Here is a 24591-nt window from a genome sequence, read left to right on the forward strand (position 1 = left end):
ATTATGCAAAGTATTTGACGGGACTCGAACCCCACAACATTGAGGTGTTAACAAAAACATGTAAAGAGGGGAAAAAAACTTTTAAAACTTTTTAATTTTATGTTTGTTAAATTAAACTTAACATACAAAACTTAAATGTTTTAGAATTAATTGTCTGCTTAAGTGCTCTTCCATTTTAATGTGTGGTCATAATATAATTATACCAATGCCTTCTTAATTATTTCAACACCCATAATGCCTCTGAAATGCTTTTTATTTCTGTTTCTAAAAATATTGTTTAAATATAGAGTCCTGATATAGTTTCCAAGAATTTAATAATTGGCCAATTGCCTTAACCATCTTTTGCTTCTGTAACTTTTAAACAATCAGTAAAGGAATTTTGTATGGAAAGTCAAAATACCACTTTGTTTACATTTCATTTACTTTTATCAAAAATTCATATTTAACTTCCACTGTTAAAAATATTTAAATGTAAATTTTATGATAATTATGCACTGGAACAATTTGTAATAAAATGTTGATGTTTCTTTTTTATTATCATTTATATACAGAAAAATACAAAACATTTCAATTCTGCCACATCTTCCTTGTGCTTTAATGCTATTGTCCTTATAAAATCATTTCTTAATCATGTTGATATATTTTCATTATTTCTGGATTTTATGTTATTTTTGACTTCATAAACACTAAACATGCTAAATAAATGTATATCTACACCTTGGCAGTACCATTCATCATTTTTAGCACATTTATTTTAAAAATATACAATGACCGAAAACGCAGGAGATTGGTCGACAAATATGTTTTTTAAATAATGATAAAAACTACAGAAATGTATCATTTGAATTTGTTTATGTTATACCCATTGTATTTATTTTTAGATCGTAGGTCGGGAGATGAGTGAGGTGTATTACGCCCTGCCAAGACCAGCACCGTATATTCCGGATATTAATTACAAAACAACTATAACTAAAGACCCGGGCAGTTCCCAATATACACTGGCGTCAAAAGGAGAGTAAGTTATTTATTTATTTATTTATTTATTTATTTATTTATTTATTTATTTATTTATTTATTTATTTATTTATTTATTTATTTATTTATTTATTTATTCATTCATTCATATTCAATTTTTTACTCTTTTTTTCACTTTTTCATTCAGTCATTCATTTATTCATTCATTTCAATCATTTCATTCATTTCATTCATTCATATTTATTTATTGATTTTTATCTATTCATTTATTTATTTTTCTTTATTTATTTGTTATTTATATTCATCTATTTATTTATTTATTCATTTATTTATTCATTCATCTATTTAATTATTTTGTTCATTCATTCATTCATTCATTCATTCTTGAATATTATTTCATTGTTTCATTATTTATTTATTAAATTATTGAATTTACTATCAAATCTTAAATTAAGGTTTTATTAAATTTCAAGCATTGACCGTAATGTGGCGGTGCTGAGTAACTTAACGATGTCAGCAGAAAATAACTTGGCAAACTAGTATCTATATATGTTGCCTACAGTACATATATAATATACATGTAATTTAATCAACATAATTTTTATGTTGAAGCAATAACGAGTTCCAAAAAAAACTTTCCAGTACAAAGAAAAAGTAATGCATTACTAAAATACATGAATTTTAGCAAAGAATGTAAGATTAAAATAACCACGTAATTTAATATTGATTTACAAAACGTGCAAAGTCGTTTCATTTATTTAGTAGGTATATAAACTTATTTGCCTAGTTTCAATAACCTTACCTTCCTTTAAAATAAAATAAAAGATATTTTTGTTGTGTCAAGTGTCTATTTAGTATATCCGTCTGTAATCGACACATACAATAGCACAAGGCTTTAGTTTAAACAAGATATAAGTTATATAATACCCAAGGTTTTTATTTGAAAAATCGGGTATAAGTCGTGAAAGAAAGGATCGTATTTCACTTAGCCATAATATATATTTTACCGGTTACTAGTATACTTGTTTTGGACTGGCTATACTGTCGACCCGTATTGAAATCATGTCGTTGTATATGTTATTCCGACGGGAAACATAACATAATCCAAATTGGTATACACTTTTGCAAATAGTTCCAATAGGCCCTACTTTTATATAATTACTTATCATATATGTTGCCCTGTTCATATGTATCCATCACCATGTGTTTAGAGCCAAGCAGAAAAGCGTTATGTACATTTGATAAACATACTTCCGCAGCGCTCAAACAATCGAGTGTCATTATTTGTACTGTCCCTAAACAAATCCTTTGTTTTTGACATATTTTTTTTTATTTGACTTAATTGGTAATGTGTGGTCATAAAATATACCAATGCCTTCTTACTTATTTAAAGGTTTATAATGCCTCAGAAATGCGTTTACACGTGATATGCCCGCGGAACAGACGCCGGCGACTGTTCCGCGTCCTTATCGCGGGGGAAGCGCGGTGGTACCGCGGCCTACCACGGGTATAATAAAGCAGCCGAACCGGGCTGTTGAAATAATAACCGCTCAAGCTGGAGCAGCAAGACGAGGTCATTAGGCTGACGGGGATCCATGTTCACCCCTTGACGTCTTGAGCACAACTGACGAATGCTCGGCAAATCGTGCTTTTTATATACCTAAAATCAGACGTTGTACGGACGCGATAAGGCCGTGGACAATCGTATTTGGGACGTGTACGAGACGCAATTGAACGTAATAAGGCCGGTATTGGGGCGCGTTGTTTTCCCGTGGAAAGGCGTTTGTCCGTGCTTACACGCGGTACACACGCTAATGCACGTGATAACAACGCGGTACAGACGCGGAACAAACGTGCTATGACCGTGCTCCACCCGCGATTACCCGCTAAAGTTGCGCGTCCTACAACGTGAAACCACGTCTAAACCGCGGCCGTAGCACGTTCGTTCCGCGTCTGTACCGCGTCTGTACCGCGTGTTTACCACGTGTACCGCCCGCGTTTACCCGCGGTCTAAATTTTTGGGCAGCCCAAAACTTTTTTCGCGTGGTCAACCGCGTGTGAATTTCTAACCGCGAGTAACGACGGGTAAAGTACGGCTGTATCGCGTCTTTATCGCGACTTCAAAGCATCCAACAGCGTCTGCTTCACGGCCGTTATTCGGCCGCGATACGCCCGTGGAGGGCTGTGTGACCGGGCCGCGTGTAAGCACGGACAAACGCCTTTCTCCGGGTAAACAACGCGCCCCAATACCGGCCGTATACTTCCGTATACTTCGGATTAGAGGCTGTGCACATAGAACACGAATACACCAAGGCACAATTGCCCGGGTTTTAAGTCTGTGCTCTTTATACTGTGTATATGGCAATAATTTAAAATCAATTTAGAATTAATTGCCCATAATTAGTTTTGATCAAATATGTTCTTAACTTGAAGTATTTATGTAACCGCTTAACTTTCTCAGCTTGCTGAAGACTTTCTTATCGATGGATATAACGTTAGGATTTAACCCTATCATAACAACGTAATGTTTTTGTTGATCATATAAAATAATTAATTATTATTGTTCTTTATTTTATATTGCAGGACACCGACGGCAAATCCAACATGTGCATCTGGAAGTGTTTCTTTAACTCCTGTATACGGTATAAACAGGGCGTTGTTCTTTCTGACAAATAGTAAGGTTTTTCTCAATAATGATTATTTTATTTAATCTTGTTTACTAAATGAACCAAGCAAAAGTTATAGACGTCAAAGCAAAGTCCGATGATAGGGACGTCAAAAAAGATGTTTTATCAATACTGTAAATGACGTCAATTAGATAACCCCATGGACACTGTAAAATCTATACACCAAATGACGTCAGTATCAATACATGAATACTTATGAATGTACACGAATATAACATTTTATTTATCATATACCCAAAATAAAGATGCGTTTAAAGTGCAAAAGAAAATTTCATAGACGCGCATGTAATGTAACGCTTACATTTAGCGGGTCTTTAAACGCAAATGAGATTACTTAAAAAAAATATGCACATCCGTGCAAAATCATATGTACGGAATTGTAAAAGCGGCACGAATATGATATGAATAGAGAATAATGAATAAGTGTGCGATCAATTCTGCATTAAAATTTTATTGAACGAGTTGAATGAAATTATATTATGCGCTCGTGAAATATTGAAAGCAAACTGTGGACCAAAATATATATTTTGTTTGTTTGTTTTGGGTTTTATGTCACATCGACACAGTATAGGTCATATCGCGACATTCCAGCTTTAGATGTGGAGAAAGACCTCAGGTGCCCTTCCGTGCATTATTTCAGGCTCGAACGGGTACCTGAGTAGAACCACCGACGTTCCGTATCTAGCTGGATAGCTTCCTCACATAAAAGAATCCAAAGTCTTTGCCGGGATTCGAACCCACAGCGGTGAGGGGCAAGTGGTTTGTAAAGTAAAGTAAAATATATATATAGTGGGTAACATTATCCCATTAAATTTCAGCCGCTATACAAGTCACGTGGTCAAGTTGTCCTACAAAGTACACACTGAACATGCGATGTGCAAACTATAAGATGGGTCAGAAGAAATGTTTGATTAAAGACACAGTATTCAGTAATATATTTTTATACTATCATATCCACATCTTATTATTATTAAATAATAAATTAATAATGTAAAATCCCGCATCAATTAGTTCGGACTCATGGCCGCCGACTTACAACCAAAATGGACTCAGTCTTATTTGGTAGCCCAACCAATTTGCTTATGTTGTATAGTTTGTAAATTGTAAATTGATTGAACATGTATTTCATGCAATTGTAACCAAAACATTTACAAGCTCTAATTTTTAACCTCTGAAATCAATCAAAAGAACATAATCACTGGAGTTTTGTCAGGGGTCGTATTTATAGTTATGGACGGTAATGTACACTGTAACATATTAACACTTTTTAATATCTGAAATAAAGGATATTTAACCAGCAATGGTCTAGTAATATATAGAGGGTATTTAAGTTTGTTCTGTAAATAAAAAAAATTCTTTGCGTGGTATGCAAGTATTTAATATTGACATGAATTAATATACATTTCTATCCTGTTTAAAGTCATTTATTTCATGTTAAATTGTTCAGATTTTATCATTTTTTAAAGAGCACGATAATTTCAGGTGTTTATATACATGGTAATATGAATGATGCACCAATCACCGAGATTATAGAAGATCTGTGCCGAGCTACAGGAGTAAAGTTTGGTTCGCCTACCTTAGAATGGTACTTTTCATTCGGAGAAAATAGTAAGATTTTTAAAGTCTTTTGGTTTTTAGGACATGTTATAAACTTCACATTTGAGAAAAGGTATTGAAGGAATGTTGTGTGAACTAAATAATAATTTTTTATTGATTTTTGTGTATTAAATGACAATATATGTCAGGTTGTATTATCACGTGACTTGATAAATAATGTTATTAGGGCTTTAAGTTATTTTCAACATTTTACGTTCTTTAACATCCCGGGGCAATATTAGTTTAAATAAATTGTATATTTTTGTTGAAAAGGGAGACGACTCTTGAATAACAGTCCATGATATTGTTCATGAGTTATCTGCACTTAAAGCTATATGTTTATATCTTTGCATTTCAGCTCTGTGCTGACACGTGAAAGACTTAACATTTCTTCAAACTCCTGAGACTACCGGAGGAAAATTTATAATCAATGAAATTACTTTATTTTCGCTCAATTAAGTATATGTGCTGGGATTGACAAATATACCATTTATTTGGATTAAGTGGATTAAGGCGTTTGGGGATCTACAACCCCAGTGTCTGTGAAGGTTGTTATAACTTGTAACCTGGCCAATTATTTAAAAAAACAAAAACATTCTGTTTTTCAAAATCGTTTGATATCTTTGGAAATTGACGCCAATCATCGTCAATTTTCATGAGTTTTTCTTTGTAGTTATTTTTTATCATATGTGAACATACTTTATTAGATATAAACATGTTTACAGTTCATTCGAGTTATATATGTCAAACAACAGTTTATACATGGCAATGTTATCTATCAAGTGTTGGAATCAATCAGTAATTTCCCTTTTTTGTCATCATTGTTGATATTTAAAATAAATCACAAATTTGCTGTAGCAAAGTCTATTTGATGACAGTTGTCCAAAGAAAAATTTTCAGCATTACTTATATCAGTAACCAGTATATTCTACATCTTAACAACATGTAAATATTACTCATTAAACGCATTATAAATCTAAGTATTAAGTTTTTACTGTTTCAAACTGACCCTTAAATGTATTTTGCTCTTAATCTTTAAACATTTAGTAGAATACCATCACATTATTTCTGCTGACTCAGCCATTTCTGAAAGTCATATACATGTTAGTTTTTGTTAATCATTCGTGACGTCATTTATCCACATTGATATACAACTAAGCTTTATTTAATGCCAAAAATTATTTACATGTTCCAGAATGCCGTAAGTATTTTTTAAAAATCTTCGAAAATATGTTTAGAAAAGAAAAATTTGATTATTTTATCATCTACTGTTGTATATAACATTTTATTATATATAATATATAATTATGTCTAACATATTAATGTTAATAACTTTTAAATGAACTCTCGTTTGTGTTTACCACTTTTCAAGTCATGTTTTCTCGTGATATTCCTTTACTGGAAGTCCCGATTTCCTATGTATATTATATTAGTTTTAAAGAATTATTTGAAATTCCTGAAACAGAATTTCTCACCTTTTCTTTCAGTTTAAGGTCACACCGTGCTGATAAATATATTGGCTTTGGCTGCCTTTACTAGCAGACGACATGCACGTGCTCTCTGGCGCAATATTTCATCTTGATGAAAGAATCCCTCTATCTTAAATATACGAGACTTGTTCACTTTCTACTAGTATTTGTTTTCGAAATTGAATCAAAATGTATTTAGCTATATATCTGCTGCAAAAAATAATGTAAAAAAGAAAAGAAAAGAAACTGCAAAATACTGGTATGATAGTAAATTTCCTTAAAAATGAATGACGCGTACAAGAAATCATTGCTAAACGGACGAACCTTTACTAAAAAACTGAATATTTTGTTCCAGAACATTTAATTCTGTTTATGTTACAATATTCATGTGTGTCATTCAGAATCAATTATATGATTATTATGAAACCAGTATTTTACTGTTTATAAATTTTATAAAAAAAAAGAAATATTTTATAATATATAAGGTGCCCTCACACATAAACCACGACCTTACTGCGACCTGAAAACTAGTAAAATAGCATTTTTTCTTTCGAAAATCGTTGGTTTTCTTTCAAATTTCTCTCGCAGACGGTCCGGGGCTCTGCAGTCTTGTGTTCAGTACGTTTTCTCTATGTCTCAATACGACCCTTCTACGTCCATGGCGTTTCCACTGCGACTGTATTGCGTCCCCAAGGCGACCCCACGGCGATCATCGGCGACCCAGCTGCGACTGTGCTATGTTCTCTGCGTCCTTACGGCGACTCTACGCACGACTATTGGGTTTGTCCGGCGACTGTCCTGCGACTGTACGACGACCCTACTACGTTCTTGCTACGTCTATAAAAACAATACTTTTTACCAGTAAATTTCATTCTGAGTCTGGGACTTTACGGGCGTCCTTAGTACGAGTGTACTACGTCTATTGCGTTCTTATTGCGTCCTTACTACGATGCTGCTGCGACTATGGCGACTCCACTGCGATCCCACGGCGACCTAACCAGGACTCAGCAAGAACGGCAGAGTTTCTGCGACTGTTTTGTGCATGTTCAAAATAGTCGCCGACGGTCTGCGACCTTGGGTTTCTCGCTACGACCTCGCTGCGTCCCTGCTGCGTCCATGGCGTCTGTGCTGCGTCCTGGGTCGTAGCAAGGTCGTAGCAAGGTCGCAGTAAGGACGCAGTAAGGTCGCGAGGTATGTGTGAGGGCAGTTTAACTTTTTACTATTTGAAAACAGGATTTCGGCTCGTCACTGTAACCTTACCCTTTATTTTACCTTTCAAAGAAAGAAAAATGTTACATGAAGAATTATGTTTGTTAAAATGTAATAATAAAACGTGTTTATACATTATATTAATATCAAAAGACTTGTTCAATCCAACATGTAAAATGTGAATACCATTCGGAATATAGAGCTACACAACAATATGAACGTCCCCATCTAGTAGTTGTACCACGTGATCAGAAACAGAAATTATGTAAAATGTACATTTTTAACATCCGAAGGAAAAAAATTCTGTTTCGATACAATTATGATTGTACATATGTCTGACGACCATTATTAATTTAAATAAACCCACTGATGTACAATAAACATTATAAAGTGATTTTTGTTTATATATCTTTAAAGTATCAAGTACACTGTATTGTATGTATTGTATTAAGAACTTTATTATGTGCCGTTTGTTATGTTTTAATAACATTTCCACAACTGTAAAATTTTAGGCCGCCATGCCGCTGGGCTATTATGCTGTCAACTTCACAAATAATGATAAAAATAAAGTATTTTTGATGTGATTTTTTAGTTCTTATATATCTTTTGAAAGACAATATCATGTTCTTAAAATCTTTATTAAGAGTCGTTTTAATTACTTTGACAAACTAGTACAACATTAAATGTTTAGGTCGTCAGACTGCTAGGCCATCCACCTAACGCCGCCCGTCTGCTGTACCATTAGGCCGCATACTTCACGATAGGTCGTTAGGTCGCCAACTTCATGCCGCTGGGCCACTGGGCGCCAAGTTCACGTCGCTAGGTCGCTGGGCCGCTATGCCACCACCTTTATGCCGCTACGCCCTCAACTTCATATCGCTTGGCCGCCAACTTTACGTCGCTAGATCGCTGGACCTCTACGTCACCACCTTCATACCGCTACGCCACCACCTTCATGCCGCTGGGCCGCCAACTTCACGCCGCTGGGCCACTAGGCCGCTAAATTAATACATGTTTATAATTATCATATCGAGTTTATTTACATTAAAGAAAACGAACTGTTATAATCATGTTGTTTACATAAAAAAGATATTGCTTAAAGTTATATTAGAAAATTCTCATATTTTACAAATGTGCTTGAGTGAATAAAGATATCTATCAATCATTGCTGTCAAGTGATTTCTAATTCATTTGTAGCGAATGTTAGATGCAGTTTTGCATGATATAGTTTAATAGCTAATTTATGCCATGTCGTTCTTCCGCTCCGCGAGGTAACTTTGTCGTATTTTAGTGCCACTTTGTCGTATTTTAGCTTTACGCAGATACGAATTGGTATTCGAGTATCGCGCGTGTTTATTAGACAGTACCGCAGTTATGTTTTGCCTATTCATACTGCATAACCTTTCGTTAAATATTTGAAATCTTCTATTATTTAAATATTTATCCAGATTAAAAAATGTTCTATTCATCGTATTAAATTGAGCACGGAACAATAACTAGCAAAATATATCATGTATCAAGGCATATTAACAAGGGTTTATAAATGAAATATAGAGAGCTTTCAATTATTTAATGCATAAAAAACCTTTAAGTTTGTTTCAGAGAAGAATATTTGCTCTTTTGTAATTAAAAGAACTCCAGTGCATTGCCATTTTTAAATTCAGTGGCACTGTTAATTTGATTTCTGTAGTGGACAACTGTCAAATTTAGCGGTAATGTTCCCTGTCATTTACTTCAGTGGCAGGCCAGTTTCGAGGTACATGTACATCATTTTTTAGGAGGGGAAAGGGAGGGGAAAGGGGAAACGGACAAAAGACTTCCCGGACAAAAGCCTTACCGTCCAAAAAATGACAAAACGGACAAAAGCCCTCCTGTGAAAATGACGGAGTTCAGTCAAACTGACATAATGAAATTCGTATGATCAGTTTTAAGCTAAATAGGTGGAGGAAGACCTCAGGTGCCATTTCAAGTTCAAGTCGCACCTAAGTAAAACCACCAAACTAAGCTTTCTCAGCAGATAGACACCAGAAGTCACTGGTGGGTTTCGAACCTACGGTGGTGTGTAAATGTTGATTTACGATTTTTAAAGATTATACTTACTTCTAATACATCTGCAGACATCTAATAATGTGTATTCAACTTCTGTGAAATTGTTCGACAATATTGATCTTTCCGATTTTTATAATACGTAACAAACGCCTTAAGTATTTTTGCAAGATCAGATCAAGTAGAAAAAAAAGTGTACGGTTTTAAAATTTAACGGTTCACGGTTTTATTTTCTAAAATTTTCACGCTACATGTGCAGATTTGATAGAGTAAGCGTGTTACTGTCTGTTGAACTATAATCGAGATAGTGATATTAATTATAGTATTAGACAGAGCATATAGTAAAAGGGAGCTGGATTACTTTAAAATATAAAAAAAATGGTTTCAGGATTTCGTCATTTAATTAAAAGTGTATTAATTTGTGTCATTATTCAAGGGGTCATAGGTCAACAATGTGGTTCAAAGAAAGAGGTGGCGTATGCTAGAATACCGGAACTCAACACTCTCTTGTCTTTGGAAGAGTTTGACACCCATGTAAGTATTTTTGTTTATTTTAACTTGATGTAAAAAAATAACATATCTTTGCCAAATATTCGAATGCATTTTGCAATTTCTAGTATTATTTTTTTAAAGTTTTTTCTCATTGTTAAATTTCCGTAAGCTTGTTGAATAACTTCCTCAAATGAAATAATTCCAAATTTCTTGACGGGACTCGAACCCACAACGGTGAAGTGTTTACATAATCATAAAAAACATGAAAAACCATTAAAATAACTTGAAATGTCAATAACTTTCATTTTCTTTATTTATTCTTGTATGTTTGTTATGTAAAACTTAACATATAAAATTTCAAGGTTTTAAAATAAACCGTCTACATAAGTGTTCGGTACATATCACTTTTCCATTTACATTAAAGTTTTATGTGTGATAAAAAATATTTTAATGTAAGTTTTATGATAAAGTTGTTTGATATGCACTTTGACAATTTGTTATAAAATGTTGAGGTTTCTTTATTATTACCATCTATAAAGAATTAACAAATAAGCAAAATAAGCAACACAAACACGAACATTTCGTAATTATTTATTGCAGACGTTTTGGCGAGATGTTTTCATCAGTGCAAAATATTTATTTTTTTTGTTATGAAAGAAAAAAAATACATTTTTACATTTCAATTATGCCACATCCTCGTTGTGCATTGATAATTTCTTCGTTCATAAAGTTAACTATAGACTGTAGTGATGATATTTGTCATGAATATTACATCATTATTTTTATATTTAAAGTCGTTTAGTCTTAATTAAGACTTACCATGCGAAATAAATACATGTATATATAAATCTGGACAAAACTATTAACCCTTTTTAGCAACATTTTGAAAATATACACTGACCGAATAGCGAAAAGTGCAAACCATGAATTAGTCTGGAGTTCCTTCACCTTATACTCCGTAGTAAATGTAGGCTGGGAACCAGACTTACCATGATTTTGGTCTGCACCGGTCGCAACGGAAGCTCGGGGTAAATATCATATTTAGAGTCTTTTCTGCCGACCTGGTTGACGCCGACATCACGCGCTCTTACTCTTGTTCATTACTTAGTCTACCAGTTTATTTTTATTACTTTTACGAGTCAAAAGTGTTTTTTTTTTCTTTTATTTTTCTTTATTTGACCATTATTAATATGTGTCTGTCATATATTTTACCCTATCTTAAGAAATATAAAAGTTATTCTATTCGAACAGGTATTTAAAAATCTCAAATGTACCGTAAATATTGTCCACTTCGTTGACACTTTATTTTAGGAATGATGGTATGTATATATAATAAAAGTACGGAAGCTTATATGGGTCACAAAAGTCGTGTGATTATGTAACAAGGCAAATTTTGACGACTTAAAACATGACTTTAAGGCTCTAATTAAAATTATGACTAATTAAAATTATGAGTACATGTATTACCTTTTGTAACATGATACAGTCACTAGTATCTGCTAAAATGGAAGGCTCGGAGAGCCATGTATGATACAGTAGACAAGTGAAAACTAAATGTAAATAAATTATCAAATGCTTGTAAAAGTGCAAAAGAATAACAATGATAATAATGAGAAAGGAAACGGTATTATCATATAAATATAGAAGAAGAAAACCAAGCGAAGCTATTGTTATGACCATCTAGTGGGCGTTGGCCTTCCAGACTAATAACTTGCGTGCGAAATTGTATTTATCATATATGTTATTTTTTGCATATCTTTCTATAAATATCATAGCTGATCTATGAAAGAATTTCAATTTTTGTGCATTTAGACTTTTGGACCTCAGTGGAGTTTTCTTAATACTCGTGGTATATACTCGTTCATTATCATAATGTGATGATATACAAAACTTTATGATAAGTTAAAATAATCAAAAGATTATGAAAGATGTGCCTGTTTTATTATATTTTATTAATATCTACACAATTGGAGAGTATAACATATTTACAAATATCAAGATCAAAGTTCTTCGGTTTGATTCATATGATTCCAATAAGACCAACCACACGCGTACATTCAATTATTTATTATTCATTTATTTTTTTGGTTTGATTCATGAAATATTTAATTCATGATCAGCCGGTCAGAAGGTCAAAATTAATATAAAACGCATTTAATGACAGAAATTGTAACTGTCCTACCTAAAAGCCAAATATCCATTATTTATTTAAGGGACTTCAAAATATAACACAAATAAAATCTAGACTATCAGAAAGCCCCAGATCTAGTGGCATCACCAAGTGTTCAGAGATTAATATTTTTTAATGTTATACCCGACTTATTTATATTTAGATCGCAGGTCGAGAGATGGGTGAAGTTTATTTTGCCCTGCCAAGACCTGCAGCGTTTGTACCAGATATCAATTACAAATCTACTATAACTAAAGACCCGGGAAGTTCCCAGTACACACAGGCGACAAAAGGAGAGTAAGTTACACTTTATTTATTTATTTATTTAATTCACTATCAAGGCTTAAATTTTAGTTCTGTTGAATTTCTAACAACAACCGGCTGTGTAACTTTATGATGAGGTCAGTATTATTTTAGTAATGTAAAGTCATACATTTGTACCTACATGTCGGCTGGCGATACAATATAATTTAATTTGTAGTAACTACAAAGACAACAAAATAATGCATTACTAAAATTCAGCAATGTTATTTCAAAATATTGAATAACCATTTAAGAATTAATATTGAATGCTATGTAAGTTCAAAATTACCAAAACATTTAACAAAATGACAAGTTGTTCAAATCATTTTCTTCAATTAAATGTAGGTATTTGTTTTACCTAGTTTCGTTTAAGCTACAGTCTCACTTACATCCCGGCAGAGCCCCGGTAGACGTCCGGGGTGATCCGGGAACGATCGGGGTACGACCAGGAACAACCGGGGTACATCCGTAACTCTGCCGGCAAAGTCCTGGATGGTCCGGGATGATCCGGGAACATCCGGCATTCGACCCCGGATGGAATAAAATATTTAATATCACCGGGGTGGTCCGGGATGATCCGGGAAGGTATAGCATTGCCGGCTTCATCCTTAGCTCTGCCGGGAACGACCGGGGTTATACCGGGAAAGCACCGTAGCTCTGCCGGCACAAACCGGGGATGATCCGGGTTATGATATAGCCGGTACAGCTACGGTAGAGCTACGGTAGAGCCCCGGTATATGCCGGCAGAGCCCCGGTAACTGTAGGCAGAGCCCCGGAGGATAAAGGTAGAGCTACGGTTGATCCCGGTAGAGCCCCGGCAAAGCCCGGATCATTTCAAAAGAAAAACGAGACTTTGCGATGATTGCACTTGTTTGTAATAAAAGCCTTCCCATTTCCTCTCTATCCAGTATGGCATAAGGATTTTTCAGAAAATCATCATGAATTACTATTCTGGAACAATAGATATTATATTAAATAAAAAATATGTATCAATGTTATCATTTTCGGGCGATTTCAATCCACCGGGGTTCTACCGGGGCTCTGCCTGGATCGTCCTGGGCTCTGCCGGGGCTCTGCCTGGATCGACCGGGGCTCTGCCTGGGTCAACCGGGGCTCTTCCGGCGTCATCCGGGAACGACCGGGGAAGCACCGGCATGATCCGTAGCTTCACCTGGGCTCTGCCTGGATGATCCGAAGCGCATCCTGGGTGGTTAGTAGGAAACTACCGTAGTGCTGCCGGGGTAAGTGTGACCGCAACAATAATTTCATCCCGGATCGTCCCGGATCATCCCGGTAACTTACCGGGATGGTCATTGGCTCTGCTCTTAGTGAGACTGAGGCTTACCTTTGGCTTTACATATACAAGGATTTTTTGTTTTGTCATATGTAATCGATACTTGCTGCACACGAATATATAACAGCATAAGGTTTAAGTTGAGGCATTATATAAGCTACATTATATCCAGTTTTTCTTGTGGGGTAAAATCGGGTTTAATTCGTACAAGGAACGATCCGATCATATTTCACTAAGACTCAATAAATATTGTTGTCTGTTTGCTTGTTTCTTTGTTTGTAGTTTTTCTTTTTTCGTCTTTGGGTTTTTATTCCCAACCAAAATTAAAAATTTTAGGCTTAAACCATACAGTAAAACTTTAAACTTTAAAAAAAACCATATCAAATACTCAAGTCAATCTGAGGTGCGCTACATTATTTTATAATATTCTAAAGAATTCTTAGAATAAAAGAATATTTTATCTTCTAGTCGACAAAAAAAAACACAGCCCAACTAGGTGCACGATGACGTAGTATCCTAACATTGTCATTGTTTCACAAATATTTAATATTCTTTCGTATTGTGGTGTGACAGATTGCCAGCCCATCTATACTTCTGTACGTTGATTATGAAAGAAAGATTATATTTACTCATGCATGTAAGATATCCGAGATATTTTAGTTTAATTGTAAATGTATAAAATATTTTATACATTATTTTCATAAGTTTAACAATCTTTTACAATTCTACTTAAGCTATCGTAATGATAAAAGCACCCCCTCCCCACCACCACAAAAAGATATGTTAGTTCTTTGCCAAGGGAAATTGAATTAAATTCACTTTCACATTATTTCTTGATTCTACTGTATAAAAGAATCACTATCACTTTTGTCACAAAGATGGCACATTGAGGCCGCCATTTTACCACGTGAATCTATTTGGGAAGCAAAATAGCCGCATTCAGTGCAGCTTAGGGATTTCGTTCGGACTTTCACAGGACTATTGTCACCAAATACCCTGGTTTTGTTGTGGGGGCTTTGTGATTCAATCATATTTTGGGGGGGGGGGGGGGGAATTATGGTTTTGTTGTTATTTTTTAAAATTTAAATAAATAGAACGATGCTTATGTAAATGTTTTCGTGAGGACGAAATTGAGTTTAAATATACATTACAGCTATATATATTATTAATACATAGCTATCTCAACATGCAGTTTATTGTAAACTTTCTTCGATGTTTCAATTCCGATTTTATCTTTATTTACACACTGTATTGACATGTCAATGTACATTCTCACTGACCATATGTGGCTTTATGGAATTTGAAAATAATAAACTTATGAAATTACAGGCGTACTTGTATACAAACGTAGGGATAACAATTTAGATAAATATACATGTATATTGATATAGACAATTGTCAAAATAATCCCTGTGGCAATGTCATGATATTGTTATAAGCCATACAATTTCTTTCAAGGGAGAAAGCAAAAATAAAATTTACATATATGTGCCAGATTTCGTCAGATACGTACATGTAACAACTGAAATTATCGGGCTGGAAAATTATATTGTCCTTGTAGATATGGAGCGTATGATTATCGTAACTTTTATCCGTGACAGAAAGGTCGAGTTTAATGCATAAAGATCTCTAGCATATAATCTTTATGTAATTTGTCACATAAAAACTTTTGGTCGTTCAAAATTTTAGCGTCTTTAAAACTCGTAATACTGTCGCTAGGGCAACGATTTTAATTCACTAGGTTTAACTGAAATAATGGCCAATTTAATGTGTTTGACCTGTGATCAAATATAACATTAACTTTTCAGTATTTACGTATCCGTTTAACCTTTTTCTCAACTTACAACAGACGTCCTAATCGATCAGAAAAACGTTAGGATTTAACGCGACATAACAACGTATTATACAATTATTGACAGATGAATATGACTTTCTGCCAGTGAATATCACATCATATTTGATGGCACACTAGTCAATAATTGTTTTATTATATGAATAGGCTATAAGAATTTAAAACAGTCTCAGAAAGTACAACCTTATACATGTACACCTTTCGCCTGTTTCGTTGAAGCGCGGGAAAAAAGACACACGTGTCCGGCGTGCAACAACTACACGAACGCTGCGCATACAAAAAGTAATTCAAGTTTATGATCATCATTGCGGTGAAACCTTTAACTATAATAGTAAAGTAATGATATATTAATCCAGAAATATGCCAAAAAGAATAAAACGCAACTCAGCTAGTGAATATGATACTTCACCCAGGGAATATGATTCTATAAAAAAGTTCTGTTGACTACTGTTTGGACCAATGAGATTGCAACTATATTTAGATCATATAATAATATTTTTCATTTTGTATTCCAGGACACTGACAGCAAACCCAACATGTGCATCGGGAAGTGCTTCTTTAACCCCTGTATACGGTATCAACAGGGCGTTGTTCTTTCGAGAATTTTGTAAGAATTCTTATTGATATAAGCTTGACTTTTGTTACTTTGACTCGTAAATTACCTTGACCTTGAACGTCAAATTATTACAATTTCAAAGTCTTTTTGCTATAATTGACAATAACTTTGTAAGTAATGTATGGATTAGCTTCATACATGGCGCTACATTCCATTGAACGATGACATAAACGATGATTTAACTGAACTTGGCCTTAATTTGACCACTTTAAGTCAAATTATTGAATTTCCCAACATTTGGCCATACATGAAATTTTTTTATTTATGGATTAGATTTATGATTAGGAAATAGAACACCTGTAACAACACTGACATGGAAAGTAATTCAAATTTGACCTGGACATTTATATGACCATGATTGACTGTCAAGGTCACATATTAAATTTACTGTAGATTGTCATAACTTTATTTATTCACGAATTTGATTGATACTCGGTAAAAAGAACGCTTATTTGGATTATAATTTCCTTAAACAGTTTTGTTTTCTAGGAGTTTTCTTTACTGCAAAATTCTTTCTGCAATGTATTTGACGAAAGAAGTTAGAAAAGGTCGAGCGTGGACGTCCCCTCCTGGCGGTGTCTCTTGCTTAATCTTGGTCCACTTAATGAACTATGCATAAGTTATATACGTCAAAGCACAGTTCGACGAGAGAGATTTTCGGTGTCAGAAATACGACTTCTGTCAAAACTCTAAATGACGTCATTTAGAAAACGTCATGGACACTGTACGAGTTAAATCAATACAACAAATGACGTCAGTATCAATACATCGAATGACGTTGTATATAGAGGATATTGAATGAGTGTAAGTTCAATACTGAATTTATTGCACGAGTTGAATAAAATTATATTATGCGAGCCTCTGGCGAGCATAATATTATTTTATTCAACGAGTGCAATGAATTCAGTAATGAACTTACACGAATTTAATATTCTATTTATCACATACCCAAACTAAAGACCATTTAAAGTGAAATAAGAGTCATTTTGCATTGACGCGTCTATAGTATAACGCTAACATTTAGCGCGTCTTTACACTATGTTTGTATAACGCTAATGACGTCACGTCAAAATATATGCACGGCCGTGCAATACCATATTTACGGAGTCGCAAAATCGGCATGGGTATGTGATAAATAGAGGATATTAAATTATACGTATAGAGGATATTGAATCGGTGTAGGTTCAACGCTGAATTTATTGAATTCTCTGAATAAAATAATATTTGCTTGCCTACAAGTTGAATTAAATTATATTATGCGAGCCTCCGGCGAGCAAAATATTAATTAATTTAAAGAGTTCAAAAAATTCAGTGTGGAAACTACACAAAAAGAATATTCTATTTATCACATACAGTACCCAAAATAAGAATATTTTTTCTTTCACGCGCCTATAGTGTAACGCTGACATTTAACGCGTCTTTACACTATTTTTGTATAATGTAAATGGTGCCACGTCAAAATATATGCACGGCCGTGCAATACCATTTTTACGGAGCCGCAAAATCGGCACGGGTATGTGATAAATGTGATAAGCGCATGTGCTGGAACTGACAAATGTACAATTTATTTAGATTTTAAGGCGTGTCTGTGGTAGAGGTCAGCGTTAGTAGGCGGAGCTTTTAGTAAAAAAAAAAGCCCACATAAATTGTATAAAGTGAAATACTTTGATTTATTGGAATAGTTTTTTAAATAACGTACAGCATTTTAATTGGATAAGAATGTACATGATATTATTATCGTAATCTAAAGTTTTATTAATTTTCAGCCGTGATACAAGGTATGTGGTCAAGTTGTCCAACCAAGTACATATTAAGCATGCGGTGTACAAACTACAAGGTTGGTCAGAAGAAATGTTTGATAAAAGACACATTCTTCGGTAATATTTTATTTTATTCTGACATATCCGACATCTTGTATGAGTTTTTAAAATAATAATGTTTCAAAGTTTCAAAGTTTATTTCAATCAAAACCATTAGGCTTAAAAGCCCATGAGGCATACATATACAAAACTTTATGACGAACAGTTTATACATTTAACAATAATTTCATTTTAACAATATATCTTGCAAACATAATTTACTTTGGAGAAGGTTTTTTCAACCTTATTCACCCTTACCAATTGTGACATATTTCGAACTAAATTTCATGTTACCTCTTTCCAGTTTTAAAGTCAACCCTTTAACGAAACGAAACATAAAGGTGACTGACTGGAGTGAACATAATACTAAGATAATCTACATGATCAATGTACTTTTCTGTGTGAAAAGAGTATTGTGCTAGATATGAAAGACAACTTAACACAATACACATTAATATCCATATATAAATACAGCACAAAAAGTGATAATGCATTCGATAAATTAAAACTTTACATGATTAACAATCTAGATAAATATTTGTATAACATATACCTTATTTCAATTACCATATAATATTTCGTTACGTTTTTTAAAAGCAGTATGTATGAAAGTTCCAAGCATTCTTACTATCATCTGGTTTTCGTTATTCATCAATTCTATAAATTTGTACATATTTGGCCGTCGCCAATATTTTGATAATATATGTTTATGTCTAAGTTCATCGTACAACTTGCATTCAATAATAAAATGATACTCGTCTTCTAAGACGTTACAAAAGTTACATAATCTTTCATTTATTGGTATAGTCGCCGGTCTTGACCAACGACCTGCTTCTATTTGCAGTCTATGTGACGAAACTCTTAATCTAACAAAAGATTGACAAAATTTACTATTTGTAAAGTGTTCTAAGTAAGGTTGAAATCTAAAATTTGAAATAGTTCGATAAAACAATGCTCTACTAGAACTTTCTAATCTATCATGCCAATTCTGCTTGAACTGGTCGTGTAATCTTTGTTTAGCTAATGACAAAAATAAATTACTATTACCAACATTTTGTTGCAACCATACATCATAAAATCCAAGTGTACAAAATAAGTTTTTTACTAAAGAGCACCAATTTACTTTACTCGGTGCATTTTCTAAATCATTTTTGAGCATATTATATACCAAAGACACATATTTATTTTCTTCTGTATGTACAACTTTGACCCAATATTGTATTATGTTATAATAGTGTATTGTCTTAAAACTAAATCTACCTAGTTCACCGTAAATAAAATCATTTTGTGTGGTCTTTTTCACTCCAAGTACTTTCTTGCAAAACTGTAAATGTACCCTTTCTATTGTCAAATTTTTAGCAAAACCACACACTTCACTTCCATAATTTAGAATAGGAGCTACTAATTTATCAAATAAATCAAATTTATGCTTAGGAGTTATATAATTATGTGAATTTATACAAATATTTGTTTAACTTAAAAATAGCTTTTTGAGCTTGTCCAGCTAGTGTACTTTGCATTCAGAAAAAAAAAACGCATATTGGAGATCCAAACTCATGGCCGTCGCCTTACAACCAAAACTTTCTTAAATGGGCTCCCTCTAATTTGGTAGCTCAACCCATTTTCTTATGTATATAATTTGTTCATTGTAAATTGGTTGAATATGTATTTGATGCAATTCTAACAAAATAGCTACAATGCTCGAGACTGGCAGAGGTTGGCTGATATTTGCCATGTCGTATCTTCGCTCCCAGGGACGCCAGGCGAAAAGACGAAAAGAACACGAAAATACGACAGTCGCCATGTACTTTGTCGTATTATCGTGTACCCGCATTCGCGGGCCGCGGAGCGAAAATATGACGGCACAAATCAGCCACCATAAGTAATAAAATGTTGATATTCACTTATATATCAACACTCTTTAATTTACAAGCCATGTACTAGTTATATAAGTTTAAATCTATTTCTGTTCAGTGTCTAAATTATTATGTTTTATGTTATAAAGCTGTATCAGATATCGTGTACAGCAATATCTACATGTATATAATACAATCTATTATGTATAATGTAAGTATAATACATTCAGTGTGATACATCTTGTATGATACATGTATATCTAGTATTATATATCTAGTGTGATATATCTAGTTTGATAGATGTATAATATACTATATTTAGTATTATATATCTATTATAATATACCTAGTATAAGTTTAGCCTCCAACAAAATCCTTAAAGATCCTGTATGTTGTGACCACACTATGTGAAATTATATATAATGTACATAATTATGCAAATAAAATAATTTTCAAACATCGAAGAATATGTAAAATATGTACTGCAAATATTTCTGCATATTATATGTTATCATTAATCATATGCATTCATTTCTTATTGCAAAATTTGGCTTAAACTTTATACAAAATGAATTTTTATTACCTCCCTTTATTTACATGAAATGTTGAATTCCGTAATATTTTTATAAATAATGCTTTTTTGAACCTAAAATATTGATAAATCTTTATTTGATCATCAAATTTATGATTTTAAACTTTAAAAAACTGTGTTACAGGGTCTTTAACGTCAAAATAGCGTGATTGACACGCCTCTATAAGCATACAATGTACATAATGAAACAGTTTAGGTTTTTGACATAACACGGTAATATTGTACAAACATAAATACCTACACTCCAGTTTATGCACCATGCATTTATGGGAACCTTGACACATTTTCGGTAATAAGATACAACTAATCTTAGAGGTGCTTCTATTTTATTTTGACCTTCCTGTGTACAATGTTTAATATAATGTTACGCTCCCTCGTACAAATCAGATAGTATCGTGTTTAGATGTTCTTTCTCTTTTGTATAATACAATTGAATAATTTCAGGTGTTTATATACATGGTAACATGAATGATGCACCAATCACCGATATTATAGAAGATCTGTGCCGAGCTACGGGAGTAAAGTTTGGTTCACCTAGCTTAGAATGGTACTTTTCATTCGGAGAAAATAGTAAGAATTTTCATTCGTCCATCGCTTAATGGGGATCTGTTATTAACTTTTTATTAGAGAAAAAGTGTCTAGGACACGTTTTAACAGCGATGCTTTTGGAATCTTGCTAAATCAGCTTAATGTCCGAGTATATATATGCATGTAAATCATGTAAAATTATATTTCAAATTTGTATAATTTTGAATTTGCCATTTTTCATATAATATTGCTAATGGCGAAAAGGCAATAATTTTGCCGCATTGCTAAATTTAAACTTCATATTTCTACTAAATATAAAAAGGGGAGACGATTGTTAGTTAACCGTGCTTGACATTGTACATGAGTTATCTACACTTAGAGATCTATATTATCATATCTTTTAAAGTTCTACTTTGGGTTTTTTTTTATAATTTCAGCTCTTTGTTGACAAGTGAAAAACTGAACATTTCTACGAAGTCCCGAGAGCACTGTTGGAAAGTTACAACCAATGATATTACTTTATTTTCTCTCAAATAGTTTACCTTACTTTTATTCTCAATTTATATTCAGATATTTTTGTTTAAAGAATGTACAAGAATATAAAATATGATGTAAAACTTTGACATTGGGCTGTTGCTACTGTTGTTATAACTTGTAACACGACCCATTTGGACATTTCTGGTGAATTTATTTCTGTATTATTCATGTTATTTTACATGTATGTATGTATCAAATATTTGCAATAAAATATTAATATATTGATAACAAATAATAACATTTCGCAAACAAACAAAAATCAGTGAAACAAAATGTTATGGCCTTTAGAATCGTCCTAACGGCTTGGGTTATATTTACAAGCACTCCGTTTAAGGCCATATAACAGGTCAACGATCTTTATAACTAATAATATAAACGTAACGATTATCCAATGAAAAGCGACGTTACAAGCGTGCAGTATTACGCACGGAAATATTATCTCTCAGATGCCTTTACCCAATTTGTAATGCCCGAAAATTCCTATTTTGTGTAGCATTATTAAATGTGAATATAAAGTGTTTAATTTGATGCAGCCATGAATATAAATAATATAAAAACACGGCTGTCCAATAAAAATGAACGCTAGAAACGTGTAGTATTATAAACATGTAGATCTATATATATTATCTCAGTACATGTATTTAGATAATATTATATATAGATCTACATGTTTATAATACTTTATCTCATTCAAACATTATAAATCTGGTATCAAATTTTACAGCTTTAAAAGTTACCTCAAACGTATATTGCAATTAAATTAGATTTTTTGAAAATATGCACCACCATCTTTGTTAGATCTTTAATATTTCCTGAATAAGCCATATCTTTACGTCATATAGTTTTGTGACGTCATGTATCATTTGAGCCTATAAACATATACTAGTATTATGAACAATGCTTATAATATTTTCAAGTAGACCTAATTGTATTAACATTAAAAAAATAATTTAAAGGGAAGTTCGTTTTATGATTTACTTTTGTATATTATATTCATTATTATATAATTCATTAATTGTATGTAAGATATTAATAAAATAAACTTTGAATAATCTCTCTTTTGTGCTCTCAGTTGAAATCTACCTCTATGTGAAATTCCTGCGCCGAATTTCTTTCATATCTCCAGCACGATTCTACCACGTGCCGTTTCATTTAGAAAAAAATCTCTAACAAAAAGAGAATTTTCCACTTACCATTTTTGTCGAAAAAAGTGGCCTGTAAACTGTCATTGTTATAACTAACGCACGATATCCCTTAATTTTCTTTATTTTCTGTTTTTTTTGTTCTGTTTTTTATGCCTTTCGGTATTTTCATACACATAGGTTTCCGTTTCTCGTTATTTTGGACAAAACTGATAAAATATTAGTTATAACTTTCTAAAATTTATATTTTGAATAAGGTTTCTACTAGATAATTAATGCAATTTTGAAAGCTGTAAAAATGTGGCAAAATGTTTGATTAAAGGAATCCAAGAATTTTAACAACAAAGTTAGTTTCCGAAGTTCAAATGATAAACTAAAATTGATCGTATTTTCCTAAAATTATATGGTACATATTCAAAATGTAAAAAGATGCTGATTTGAACAGCAAGTTAGGTAAACATTAGATTAACATGTGTAGATATAAAAGCATATAAACATTTTTCATGATCATAAATATTCAATACAATACGTTGTATCATTATACATGAATGTATAACACTTGATTTTCTTTTCTTTTTTTTTGTAAAGTGTCATAAAACTAATTATGCTCTGGCAAGTAAATTTATTACCCCTCACTTTTTTCGTAATGCTAATTTCCCATAGGCCTCTGGGAGTTATTTTTACTGTTAATGCAAGTGTACCACGTGACTAAGAATTTTGTACTGTTACATAGGTAACAGTATTTTTAACAGTTTAAAATCTGGTCACGTGGTCTATTTTCTAAATAAAATGAAACAAGGTTAGCTTTTAAAAAAGCTAGTAGCGACTCGCTTCGTAATTTTTTTCCAGGGGTGCGTTTAAATGTAAAAATGATAGTTCTGTTAGCTGAAGAGACTTCAGCGAACATCAAAATAAAAGTGAAATAAAGTTATGGAAGCCAGTTCTCTAAGTTTAACAAAGAGGAATATGAGTATATATGAAGATGCATGTAAACAGATAGAATGAAGTCCCTATGTCTATGCACATAAATTACTGTATGACCTGTTGACCTTGACCAAAAAAATCTTAGATAGGTAGAATTCATAAAGATGTCTCTTTATACGAAGTTAAGTTGTAATATGTTATTTAGTATTGGAATGAGTGACAGACACAAGTCCTAAAGTAAACACAAGTTGTCAGAAAAGCCGGGATCCTATTAAAAAAAATATAGGGATCCTGGATTTTGACCAGTCTAAGATGTTTTTCAGATAAGCCGGGATCCTATTAAAACATATAGGGATACTGGGAATTGACCAGTTCAAGAATATAGTTTTCAGAAAAGCTGGGATCGCATTTAAACATAAAGGGATCCCGGGATTTGACCAATTC

General features: G+C 32.9%; 2 protein-coding genes across 3 annotated transcripts; both read left to right on the plus strand.

The window, feature by feature from the left end:
• The first annotated feature begins 887 nt into the window (after positions 1–887).
• LOC132722610 (uncharacterized) lies at positions 888–22715 on the plus strand. Of its 2 annotated transcripts, none has more exons than XM_060707135.1 (5): positions 888–1015; positions 3559–3650; positions 4481–4591; positions 5145–5270; positions 21982–22715. In XM_060707135.1, exons 1-5 carry the CDS (start codon positions 897–899, stop codon positions 21990–21992), a joined length of 459 nt encoding a protein of 152 aa, XP_060563118.1. In that variant the 5' UTR covers positions 888–896; the 3' UTR covers positions 21993–22715. The 2 variants fall into 2 exon arrangements, with proteins under 2 accessions (XP_060563118.1, XP_060563117.1); XM_060707134.1 differs by lacking the exon at positions 21982–22715 and adding an exon at positions 5617–6121.
• Positions 10240–21615, plus strand: LOC132722609 (uncharacterized). Its single transcript, XM_060707133.1, has 5 exons — positions 10240–10516; positions 12808–12941; positions 16609–16700; positions 18476–18487; positions 21461–21615. The coding sequence occupies exons 1-5, from the start codon at positions 10361–10363 to the stop codon at positions 21613–21615; spliced, it is 549 nt and encodes a 182-aa protein (XP_060563116.1). The 5' UTR covers positions 10240–10360.
• Positions 22716–24591: the final 1876 nt, after the last annotated feature.

The sequence above is a fragment of the Ruditapes philippinarum genome, unplaced genomic scaffold (genome assembly GCF_026571515.1).
Source record: "Ruditapes philippinarum isolate M1 unplaced genomic scaffold, ASM2657151v2 ctg10911_1_1_1_1, whole genome shotgun sequence".
Lineage (NCBI taxonomy): Eukaryota > Metazoa > Mollusca > Bivalvia > Venerida > Veneridae > Ruditapes > Ruditapes philippinarum.

Bases quoted from the DNA above. Each gene is read 5' to 3' on its own strand.
- LOC132722610 (XM_060707135.1), top strand. From the start codon at position 897: ATGAGTGAGGTGTATTACGCCCTGCCAAGACCAGCACCGTATATTCCG. The intron at 1,016-3,558 runs GTAAGTTATTTA...TTTATATTGCAG, and splicing joins ACACTGGCGTCAAAAGGAGA to GACACCGACGGCAAATCCAA. The intron at 3,651-4,480 runs GTAAGGTTTTTC...ATTAAATTTCAG, and splicing joins GTTGTTCTTTCTGACAAATA to CCGCTATACAAGTCACGTGG.
- LOC132722609 (XM_060707133.1), top strand. From the start codon at position 10,361: ATGGTTTCAGGATTTCGTCATTTAATTAAAAGTGTATTAATTTGTGTC. The intron at 10,517-12,807 runs GTAAGTATTTTT...ATTTATATTTAG, and splicing joins TGGAAGAGTTTGACACCCAT to ATCGCAGGTCGAGAGATGGG. The intron at 12,942-16,608 runs GTAAGTTACACT...TTTGTATTCCAG, and splicing joins ACACAGGCGACAAAAGGAGA to GACACTGACAGCAAACCCAA.